At 34.7% G+C, this 12,767-nt stretch overlaps 1 protein-coding gene across 1 annotated transcript; it reads right to left on the bottom strand.

The window, feature by feature from the left end:
- Positions 1–1,791: 1,791 nt before the first annotated feature.
- Positions 1,792–11,659, bottom strand: LOC131538469 (uncharacterized). Its single transcript, XM_058772344.1, is given in 2 exon segments — positions 1,792–10,467; positions 11,628–11,659. A coding segment is annotated over 1 exon segment (8,676 nt). The 5' UTR covers positions 11,628–11,659.
- Positions 11,660–12,767: the final 1,108 nt, after the last annotated feature.

Genomic DNA, 12,767 nt, shown 5'->3' with positions numbered 1-12,767 from the left:
CTTATTGAGGATTAATGTAACAGTTTAACCTTTTCATGTTTGTGAGTATGTCTTATTTGGCAAAAAATACCACTATAATAGTTATAAAGGTTGAAAACACAGTGTTGTATGAGAAATGGCTATTTATAACCACTAGATGGCAGCGTAAGACTACAAATGGTCTCAAACAGAACTGTTCATGGCTTTTCTCATGGAGATTATTATAAAATCACTGTTATAACATTTAAAATCACATTAAATCAAAGTTTACCATTTTGTTCATACAGACATATCAGTTTTTACAATTGACAGATTATGATTATAATGAAACCTGAAAATGACATAAACTCTTAAAAAGAGAAGACTTTCAATAAGTTTTGTCAGCTATCATTTATTGCAAATATCTATATCTGCAACAAAATGTGTGTGCATGTATTTCTCTGTGTGTGTCTTTGTCTGTGTGTGTGTGTGTATAAGCATGCTTATTGAGTATGAATATGATAGTTTAATCAATCCATTTCAGTGTCTGAATGTTGGTAAAAACGTGTCAGATGACTCTTAATAAAAATTTAAAGTTTCAGGAAGATTGGACAATATCTAATTGGACAATAGCTGAGAATAGGATTAGGCTATAGTTCAATTATGACATTTAAGTAATTTTTATGAACATGCTTTAGAAAAAAGCATTACGTGTGTGTATGTTAAGACAAAACAATGGCAGTGACATGTTTAAAATATAAAAATGGTCTTACCTCTTTCTCAATATTTCAAGTGTTGATGAGGATGAAGCAGGAAAAATAGTCCAATATTTCATGTTTTTATCATTCCTTTTTCTGCACATAATTTTTTTTAAAGAAATTTCATTAGTAGTAACAGTATAATGAAGTCTGCATATACATTCATGGCAAAAGGACATAGACATTTTGTACAACAAAAATACATGAGAAACAAAATGAATGAATGAATGAATACATGAATGAATGAATGAATTAAAACTACTGATAATATAATAAAAAGTAGTTTCAAAAAATTGGATGGGTGTTAAGGCCATTGTATTAATAGGTTTGTATTAATTGTATATAATGACTTATATTAACATAGCTGAATATTATGATTGCAATTTCAGTATAACAACATTCATGGCCTTAACACCCAATAAATGTAGAGTCCCACATGCTGCCTTCACATGCTATCGGAAATGTCCTACTTTTACTTTTGAAGAGAAAACTATGACTTTGTCATGTTTATGTATTTTTTTAAAGATTTATTTTTGGTGTTTTTGCCTTTAATTTGATAGGAGAGATCCAAGTAGACAGGAAGTGAAGTGGGAGAGAGAGAGCGGATGGGATCAGGAAAGGTCTGCGAGCCGGGACTCGAATTTGCAACGGCCAAAGTGCATCGGCACTGCATGTTGACGCGCTGCCCACGAGTCTACCAGCGCTGACTTGTTTATGTATTTTGATGTGTAAAACATTATGAGTCGTTTATAAAGAGTGTGTATGCTCTATGAATTTGTGATTCATAAATTTCACACCTGCAAGAGATGTGTATGTGTATTTTCTGTATGTATGTTTAATGTATACATGACATGCAAGCATATTTGAAAGGTGATCATAAGATCAACTTTGGGAAGATTTCTGTACAACTTTTTATAAATGAGGCCCCAGATTTAAGAACCGCTGATTTAAAGGGACATTGGTGCACACCACTGATTCCAATAGCATGTGAAGGCAGCATGTTTTCCCACAGAGGCCGTCCACGTTTACGATCCACCTCTGTATCCCCCTCCCCCCCTCTTGTTGGACGATTTGATTATAGTAACCATTTTAGCACAACACAATCATGATAGCTGAAGTAAGTGGGCATAATATGTATCTTTATTTTATCCAAGTCAATGTCTTTCACATATACTAGATCAAGTAGTGTATTGTTTTCAGTTGTTGGTTTCTCAACAATTTGCGTGAAACCAAAATTTTGCATTAGATCATGAATACTTGAGTAATTGAAAAGGTTTTCATTTAAATCTCCTAGAATTATTTTCCCACCTGGTAAGCAGTCCATTTCATTAACTAAGGTAGTCAACTTCTCTTTAAACAAGGGCATCTTATATGATGGTGGTCTATATAGAACTGCCACAGTTGTGTTCAAATGTTCTATATTGCACATTAAACATTCAATGTTAATGCATGGTAAATCCATTGAAACAACTTTGACTTTTTGTTTGTGATATATACCAACACCACCGTGATTTTCCTCTTTTAGTTTAGCAAAAACATCCTCACTTCTGTCATATGCAGCACTACGTGTTTTTTCATGGAAATGGTACCCAGCAAGACTAACATCATTCTCCACATCATTTGGTTTCAACCATGTCTCTGTTACACATATCATATCTGCTTCAAAATATCTGTTATCTTGGCGAATGTCTAATATATGTGGTATTAATCCTTCAACATTGTGTAAAATAATTTTGTATGTGAAAGTTTCTGTTGTTTCACGTGGAAGAATAAATGGCGGCATATTCTGTAGTGCTTGCTCAACGTTATCTTTTGCAAAAATAACTTTTTCTTTGAAATCTTCTATGATGAGTCCATCAAGAGAAGTCATTCGACTTAATGCTACATATGCTTGTCCTGCAGCAAATATCTTTTTCATTGAAACAACAGCTTTGTTCACTGTTAGGCCTTGTACTTTATGAACTGTGCAAGCCCAAGCTAATCTGATAGGAAACTGCCTTCTGACACCACCATCGCTTGATACTTTGTCTTCCTCGGGTTCAATTGGTGTTGCTTTCTCCAATCCAGGTTTTAAACATGGATGTTTGCCTCTCGCTTCTTTACCAACTTGCTCATTGTCAAATTCAATATATATTTTCGAGGGAAATGTTTCATTATCATCATAACAGAATTCTTTAATTGTCCCAAAAATTCCATTCACAAGACCATCTGAAACATTAATATTTTTTAGAAGCATTACTCGAGCATCAACAGCTAGTTCAAGGTATTTTTCTAAACAGCTGTTATGAACTTTGAAATGATGACCATCTTTTTTTTGCATTCGGCCAGTTTTAGCATTTCTCTCAAAGTCTTGTGCTTTCACAATAACTGTGTCAGAACATAATTTATGCAGCATATGTATGTTGTGCTCATCAACTTCACTGTTCGTTGCATAAATGTGGATATCTGTAGTGAAATCACCATCACCTGTTTCACATTTTTTAAGCACAGCAACATCATCTTGTAACATTGGTTCATCCTTTTTACGTACCCTTAAACGATTTAGTAATTCAGCAAATTCTTTGTCCTTCTGCCTCATAATCTCTGTAAGTTCAACAAAACTAAAGTGAGTTTCCCAAAGATTCACACTGTTCTGTGGTTCAGTATAAAGTGCTTTTCCTTTGACAGGAGAAAGTTGATAAAAATCTCTGACGGCTATTACTGAGACTTTTCCAAATGCTGAATAATCGCCCGTTTGTTTGATTTGTCTCAATCTGCCATGAATATATGCCAAAAGTTTATGATCAACCATTGAAATTTCATCAATTATTAATATTTGCAGTTTTCCAAATTTCGCTCTCAAGGAATTAATTTTTTCATCTCCAAGTGGCTGATATGGCAATGTAGCATTCGTTCCAATAGCGAAAGTTGAATGTATTGTTTGAGCATTTATCTGAAACGCGCTGACGCCGGTCGGCGCGGTTAAGAGCACGTGTGTCTCATCTGTATTTTCTGATAATTTTGATAGAATGCGAGAGGTTTCATAATATATTGCTTTAATCAACACTGACTTTCCAACTCCTCCAGGCCCAGATATGAACACATGAAATGGATCTGGGTTTTCACCTTGTACTTTTGCTAGACACCACTGGCGCACTTTATAAAAGATCTGTGACTGTTTGTCATTCAAAGAACGCAGCAAACCCATCGCGTCTTTCTTTGTCATAGCACAAGGATTCTTTTCTAATGTGAAACCATTAGCATTTGGTAATAGATCGGGAATGACATCATCACCTTCCTCTGTTTCTATTGGTTGTTCTTTTCTAATATCCAGACATTCTAAACGCTCAAGTTCTGCTTCTGGACAGATTTGGGCCCAAGCGTCTTCCATCGGTCCATGTTGTTCTAAGTCATCTTGAGCTCTTTGTATGGTGTCTGCTTCTTTTTCAAATTTTGATCTCTTTGTGTCCACAATGATTTTCACTGACTCAAGCTCATCATTATACAATGCTACAAATCCAGTTTCATAAAAATCCTGATATGAAGTGAAATTTGGTGGTTTCAGTTGACTTTGCAAAAAATGAGGCAAAAATAATTCCAAAATACTTTGATAATAATTTTCAGGATTTTTAGTGGGTGAAAAACGAGCATATCGTACAACTGCAAAATCTGTACGAGTTCTTTTTCTCACAAACCCCATGTCATTTTCCAATTTTACTCTGTCTGAGCAAGACTTTTCAGATTTAGACAGAACTCTGTATTGCGATGCAAAGGACGCTAAAGACATTCCTGTAAATTCCTGAGTTTTTGGACGAGCTCTGTATCTTTCTGTGATACTTTTCATCCATATTTCATCATTGTCAGTTTCTTCCTTTTCAGCCTTTTTATTTATGATATTTAAAGGTAAACTCATTTTTACTGTATTAATACCAGTCGGAATAAAAACCACTTTCCTTGATCCTTCTTTTAATTTCATATTAGTCAAACGATAAACGCTCTCTTGGGCAGACACCTCTCTATTGTGAAGAAAAACACTTCCAAGTTTTCTTAAAGCTTGTTTTGCATCCATATTGCCATCTTTGTGTGCTTCTTTCTGCGCATTTGCCAACAGCAATCCCATTTCTCTCTCTGCTTTGGAAATGTAGGAAACTATATACACTATGCAAGAGTAAGCATCGACAACAAACTGTATGTCCATGTTTGCATTCCAGCATCGCAAAAGATCTTCATTATACTGATTTACCCAAACATCACTTGGTTTCCTTTTCAGCACAACATTTGTTTTCTTTGTCATTTTGTTATAAGCGCATTCAAATATCTCTTGATTTATACCAATAGATGCAAACATAGAGTCAACAGAGTCAAAGACAGCATCACTGTTTAGCAAACATTCTTTTACTTTCTTCATTATACTTTCAGCTAATTCTTTTGATATTTGTTTAGAATTGTTTAGCTTGTGGTCTTTACTTTCACATTGTCCATCATCCGTTGTTTTTTGATTCTTATCTGTTTGTCTGCTTCTCGTAATGAAAGTATTATTGCTAGGTGGACGTGGAAAGTTAAATCTACATGTAGTGCCTTTCTTTTTACACGTTTTTGCATGTCTTTTGCTGTGCTGTTGGACACTGCTCACAATTTCATGCATTTGTGTTTCATCTTCAGGTGGCATTTCACAAGTGACATAACGATCAACAAATGCTACAACTTCATCATCGTCCTCTCTGTCCACTTGAGGTGCATTTTCTACCCAAAACAGACAATGTGTGTGAGGTGATCCACGTTGTTGAAATTCAATTCGATAGAAATAATCTATTACTTTTCCAATGGGTTGAGCTGCTGACATAATGACATCTTTCAGAAAACAGTGGAATCGATGATCAAACATTCTGGCAGCAGTTACTGGATTTCTTTTAAGCATTCCACATCTGTCAGACCAGTCTAGTTCATCAATAGGAGTTTGACATCCCTCTTGTTTCACAATAGACTGCATTAACTCTGGCCATCGCAAATCAGCTGATGAAAATGAACAAAACCATGTTGGGATCCCAAGTTGCCTTACCATTGCAAACAAATCTTTTTGAACCGCTTGCCAAAAAACAGGACTGCCTCTCACTGGCCTTAAAAACTTGTAACCCTCATCGTAATTTAAAATCCTTTGAAGTGACTCTTTGTTTGTCAGCATTTTTGAGGTAATTTTTGTTTCCTTGCTTATGTCATAGCCTTTCCTCAAAGCAATAGATACATTAGAGATAACTTGATTGAGCTCAGACAAATATTGTCCATAAAAGATGTAGTCGATATTGTGGGCAAAACGTCCATCTGCATTTAAAATTCTATTATTTAAATATCTAGACAGTGTTAATTTCTCAGGTTGTGAATCATGAAATGTATGTGTTCCTTTTGGAAACAGAGTTGGAAAACTTTTAGCTTCATTAGTTTCATCCATTAACATTCTCACGGGGTTATTGCCCTCTGCTGGTGCAAGTGACATAATGCCATCAAAGTGTTGATCTAAGACCTCTTGTGCAATGTCCACTGGCTGTAAACATGAATCCATAAACAAACCATGCTGTTGTCGATCATGAAGTGTTTCATCACTCATGTCATTATCATCATTGTCAATGTTTTGCTCTTCATGAATACGCATGTCCTCACAATTGTCCAGATCCATATCATTGTTTTCTGTTTTATCAGTCATTTCCTCTTCTATTTTACTCAGAGGATTAATCCAACTTTTGTTAAAATCTACATCTGTATACCATTTGTTATTATCTTTTAAATATGCCAATGCTGTTTTAATTTTATCACTATTCACAAATTTATACTCATAATGCCCTTTATATGTCAGTTTTCTCTTAAGCTTTATTGGTATCATAGAATCATTTTCTGATCTTGGTAAAACATTGACTACTTCTGTAACATTAGATGGAATGCAGCTTACGGGGCCATGTACGCCGTTTTGTCCTCCTCGTGGCAAAGCCAACATTTTCATGAATGGAATATTCATTCCTATTAGATGTTGCTCAAGAGAGTTTAAACAACTGAGTTCAGCAGGAATAGGATCCAAACGTAGATTATTTTCTACACTTTCAGCTGGCATTTTACCTTCACAGATTTTTCTATCACATGTGTGACAAATCCATAAAGATGCAGCAGGTCTGTTTTTATAAACACAGTTTTCACTACAATCTTTATTACACTCATGCAGATATTTCAATGTAATACATTTTTCTGCTATAGAACCAGCATGGATTGATTTTTGAAGATATTTATTTTTATTGCATTTTTTTACCTGCATTTTAAAGCAGCAACGATGACATACTGAACAAACATATTCAGGACCTGTACATATTTTTTGTTTAAACTGTTCAATTACATAGTCTATGTCTTTCATTTTTAGCTGTGATTCATATTGTCTTGCAGCATTTCTCATTTTTATATCATTGACAAAACTAAAATCTGTTTTATATTTTTGTACATTGTAATTTATAACCATCTCTCTGTGTTCTGTGTCTTCTTTATACTTCAGAATGCTCCTCTTTTTGACCAACTGGTTGTGTGCTGTGTCTGTATGGTACTTTTGTATGCTATATTGTTTTACAGCCTCACAATGTAAATCATTCGATTTATATTTATCTGTGCTCTGTTTGCATACTTTTTCTTGATGCCACTTGTTTAACTTGTACTTTTTAGTACTGCATTTAATTAATCTCTGTTTATAAGCATCATCCTCATGGTATCTTTTGTTAGTTTCCATTTTTTTCTTTTGTTTAATATCACGATTACAACTATATTGCAGTCTCTCCTTATAAAGCTTACGTGGGTCTGAGTTACCTTTTAAATTATAGGTTGAACCTTCAGAAGATGCTTTACAAAAGCAAGCACAGGAATTGTTCTTGGTTTTCACACATACAACAACTTCATAATGACAGCTATTCACATGTTTCAAATAAATTCCCTTCTGCTGACAGCTGTGTCTATTAGAGGAGACATTTGAAGATGTATATTTAAGCCATTTCTCTTGACTATATGTAAAAATGTCCACACCAATTAAATCACTGGCTGCTTGTATTTCCATCTCTGTCGCCCAAGTTCCAACAAATTTCATTCTTGACGTAGCAATATACTCCGCTACAGAGCTGTATCTTTGTCTGAGAAATTGCACATACATTCCTTCATTTTGCAGAATATGTGAAACGATGGCCCTCCTGAGTTTTCGGTGTTCTTGTTCAGATCCACTCACAGCATATGCTAGAGCTCTGAAAAAGCAGTTACCGTCACCAATAATACCCTTAGTTTCACAAGGCTCAGCCATTTCAATTAGCATCTCGTTTGGATTATTCTGTTCTTTTACAACATGTACGATGTTCAGCTTTAAGCAAACACTCTTTTGTTGTTGGACTGTTAATGGGCTAAACTGAAAGGAAACAGTGGCAGTTTCTGAAATAAATTCAACATCACCTGCATTTTCTTTTGTTGGGTATAAAGAAGGTATTTCTGTTTTTTCTTCAGCACACATTTCATTCACAGACACTTCATCTGTGTTTGTCAAATCACTCAAAGATTGACTGCAGGCAACATGAACTTCCACTTCCGACACAGCTTTGCAGTGTAGATCATTTGATTTCTCATTTGAATGATCTGATTTGTCCACACCCTTCTTTACTTGTCCTTTACGCTGCTCATTTTTCTTGTTTTTTTTAGTTATGGATTTCATTATTGACATATAAGTTTCGTCGTCATGGCATCTTTTCTTTGCTTTCATTTTTTTCTCTTCTTTGAAGTCAAGTTGATTGTTGTAGTCAACTTTCTCACAACAATTCTCAAATGAGTTTAAACACACTTTTGACGCCACATCAGAAAATGAGTCTTGAAATGTTGATTTACAAAATGAGGCACAGTTACCACCCTTGCTTTTTCCACATACAACAACTTCATAATGGCAGCTATTTACATGTTTCAAATATATGGCACTGCCTTGACAGCCATGTGCATTTGAAGATGAAAATTTAAACCATTTGTCTTGACTGTATGTAAATATGTCTACACCAATTAAGTCGCTGGCTGCTTGTATTTCCATCTCTGTTGCCCAATTTCCAACAAATTTCATTCTTGTTGTGGCAATGTAGTCTGTTACAGAATCGTACTCTTGTCTCAGAAATTGTACGTACATTCCTTCATTTTGCAAAATGTGAGAAACTACAGCACGCCTCAGTTTACGATGTTCTCATTCACTTCCACTCACAGCATATGCGACTGCTCTGAAAAAGCAGTTCCCATCACCAACAATATCTTTGGTTTCACAAGGCTGAATCATTTCAATTGGCATCACATTTGGATTATTTTGCTCTTTTACAACATTTGCAATGTTCAGCTTTAAGCAAACACTCTTTTGTTGCTCAAGTGTTAATGGACTAAACTGTAAAGAAAGACTGGCAGTTTCTGAAATGAATTCAACATCTGCTGCATTTCCACGAGCCGAGTACGAAGCCGTTTCCATTTTCTGTTCTGCACACGTTTTGTTCACTGAGTTTCTGGAATCGCTCCGAGATCGACTGCACCCAACATCAACTTCCATTTGTGACTTCTCACCTTCACTCTCATGTACTGCTTGAACAGTCTTGCGCGTCACTGGACAGAATGGCTTACCCTGTTGATCGTTTCTGTCAATCTTAACTGCGTCGACCCCAGTAACCTCAAACTCGTGGTAACGTGCATTAATGGACACAGCAAGTTTCCGGAAATGACCCATCAGAGAACGCAAGTCACGATGGTACACTACTACACTCTTACCGTCAGGTACACATCTGCCATCACCTCGTCTTGAATGTGGATCAATCACTGCATACCAAGAACCTTCTCTCACAGCTGCACATATGGTTAGCTTAATATTCACTAAAATGGCATCAAACCTCTGGAATGCTCGATTCACTGCTTCCTCAAATGACACGGCATACCCATGAAATCCTCCATCATACTTATTGACACCAAACAAGCCAGTCAATGTTTCACCATAGTTTATTGAAAAACGACAATCTTTGAGAGTGTGTGTGTCTGGTAGCTCATGAACGGCTATGAAGCCATTTGTACGATCGTTGATTTTCCCTGCGTCTCTCATGGCACTGTAGAGGTCATCTCCATGGATCAGAACAGCATTCAGGTCACTTCTCGTCCACTGCAACACATTTTTCATCTTACACATCAAAATTGCAGTTAAACTGTTTGCACCACATTGGCTTCCCCTATTCCAGCCAAAACGGTAATCTCCTTGATGGAAAGAGCCTCTGATGTAAGAAGTCTGTGGAGATACAGCAGAAAAAGCATTCACAGTCATCTTAGTATCATCAGTAGTAGAGTGAGGTACAGAGGAAGATTTTGGTACAGTTTTAGAAAATTCTTTTGTGTTCAAAGGTTTGTCAAGGGTAATCAAAGGTTCATCAACAGTCAGCAAAGGTCCATCAAGAGTCAGCAAAGGTCCATCAAGAGTCAGCAAAGGTCCATCAAGAGTCAGCAAAGGTCCATCAAGAGTCAGCAAAGGTTCATCAAGGTCATTTTCAGGTAAATTGTCAAGATCAGGTTGTTTGCGGAAATTGTTAAGATCAGGTTGTTTGCGGAAATTGTTAAGATCAGGTATTTCAAGCACGTTGTCATGCATACAACGTTGAGATATTTCGGCTGCTTTTTTAAGAGGTGGCAAAACCTCAGCTGTCATCCGGTCCGCCATCCTCTTTTTGGCAGCCTGGGAGCGCTGAGAGTGCTTCGTCCGAGGCATCTATACACATACACACACATAAAATGTAGAAAGATTAATTAAATGACACAGTGCTGCATAATAATTCATAAACATTATACAATAAGCAATTAAAAGTCATAAAGTGTTACTTCTCACAAAAAAACATGCGCATTAATGATAATACTACATTGCACTGTGTTTATTTTGATTTTCAGTTGCAATATTTATGTATGCAAACATGAAATAAATACAACAATTAAACTTATTTGAGTATAAAATGTTTAAATTATAAAACTAAATGTTAACTAAACAACTGCAAAATTTCAAGATACAACAGATCAGCTTATCATAATACCCACACAGAACATATTTATTCACATATGTAACAGACAAAAAATTAATCCGTATAAAAATTACACTTTTCAATAAACATTACATTATACAGAAAATAATGTATACAGTGCATTTTAGCGAATGCACTAAAAGCCACAGATCAGTTGCAGCAATACATCAATCTTTAAATCCCTACAAACTACTATACATAAACATTGTCAAAGCAATGAGATTGCAAAACTCTATTTTAATAGGTTCTACTGGCATCTAGTGGTTAAATAATGGAGTTACATGTCATTTTATCTATTGTTTTATACAAGCAATGACTAATCTACCTACCCTTTACATTTGAAATACTGTTATCCTATTTTTAACTTGCAAACTGTATCGAATAAAATAATTACAAATATTGTTCTTTATTTTCTCTATATAAATAATTTACAGGTTAAATGCATTTACACTATAAATCTGCAAATTTTATTAAATATCATGACTACACTTACATATGTAAATGGATGTGTAAACACATAGCCATTCTGTACTGTTCTAAAGAAATACTAACATAACGATTAGACTGATAATTATTATATATAATTTCTCACAGTCAAATGACAACACCAACTACTCATGACTATTTTCATTATATGACAATGTGCTAAACTAATTTTAATATTAAAAAAAAAATTGTACATGTTGCACAAAATTACTGTTTTCGTTTTATTTCAGAGTTACATTTTAATTCATTCAAATTCATCATACCACTTCAGAATAGTTATCCATGTTAAACTTTTATTCCTTCCAAGACCATTAAAGAACTAATCAGTGTGGACAACACAAGAAGAACCACCAATTAATAACATCCACACCTTTTCAAAGTCTTAAAGTTCAGTAAACAAAACAATTTCCAATTTTTCTTCATCTACTTCTCTTAAAAAATTTAAAATACCTATAAAAAATTTATCATTTGACTTTTTCTTACTTACCTATGAATCCATTTGAGTGTTCAATCAACATGAAGGAAAAACAAAAATGAATTAGTGTACAACAAACATCTTCAGAAAGCACTTATAATAACTACATACATTACATATTAGGGATGTAACGATTACTGGTTTGACGATAAATCATGATAAAATTCCCCATGATTACTATTAACGTTTCATATTTTAATTATCATTAAAACCGTATGCAATTACCGCAATCTGAACAACTCACGATAAATAAATACTGTCCAACATAAAGCACAGCTTTCAATAACAGTCTCACGTGCGCACAGCAGCAGAGTAGTTTCATTTCAAGTGAAAGTAGTGCAGAAAAACTAGGACGTTTTAAAAGAGTACTAAAGGAATTATACAAATGTATATATGAATTAATTATATAAATGTAGCTCTGAAGGTTCTGACTTCAGAAACGATTAGATGGCATTTTGTTTTCATCTTCGCTGCATGTAATACCTAAAGGAAGTGATCTTAATTGCAATAGTGCTTTGTCCACAGAGTTTACGGGAAACAGCTGTATTCAGCTTCTCCATACAAAGCGCCACCTGCTGTCAGAGAGTGGATTTACAGAGACTTATATTTAACATTCAGTCTCTGTGTGGTTTCTGTCTGGCCAAAAACGGACTGAATTTGCATGCCCTGCTCTAAATATTGACCAATTGATGAAAAACAAGCTTATGTGGATTCTACACATTTAAACAATTCAGATAAGTTATCTAGAATTATTTATGGAACAGATAAATTCATATAATCATTTATTAATCAATTATCATTTTCACAACACTTTTCTTTATTTAAAGGCTCAAACGTGAGGTTTACCTTTTTATGAAACTTTTTCAAACCTTTATTTGAACATTTACATTACATATTATCAAACTGTTGTCAATCAAGTTTTCATTTAAAATCCAAACATCATTGGTAATGTTATTGTTTTAGTGATTATGCAAACAAAAGTCATTTTATTTGCTGTTTGTTGATTTTTAAATAGAAAATTTGAAGTGATTTATG

The sequence above is a fragment of the Onychostoma macrolepis genome, chromosome 04, assembly GCF_012432095.1.
Source record: "Onychostoma macrolepis isolate SWU-2019 chromosome 04, ASM1243209v1, whole genome shotgun sequence".
In the NCBI taxonomy this organism is placed as follows: domain Eukaryota; kingdom Metazoa; phylum Chordata; class Actinopteri; order Cypriniformes; family Cyprinidae; genus Onychostoma; species Onychostoma macrolepis.
This window is presented reverse-complemented; position numbering and strand designations above follow the sequence as displayed.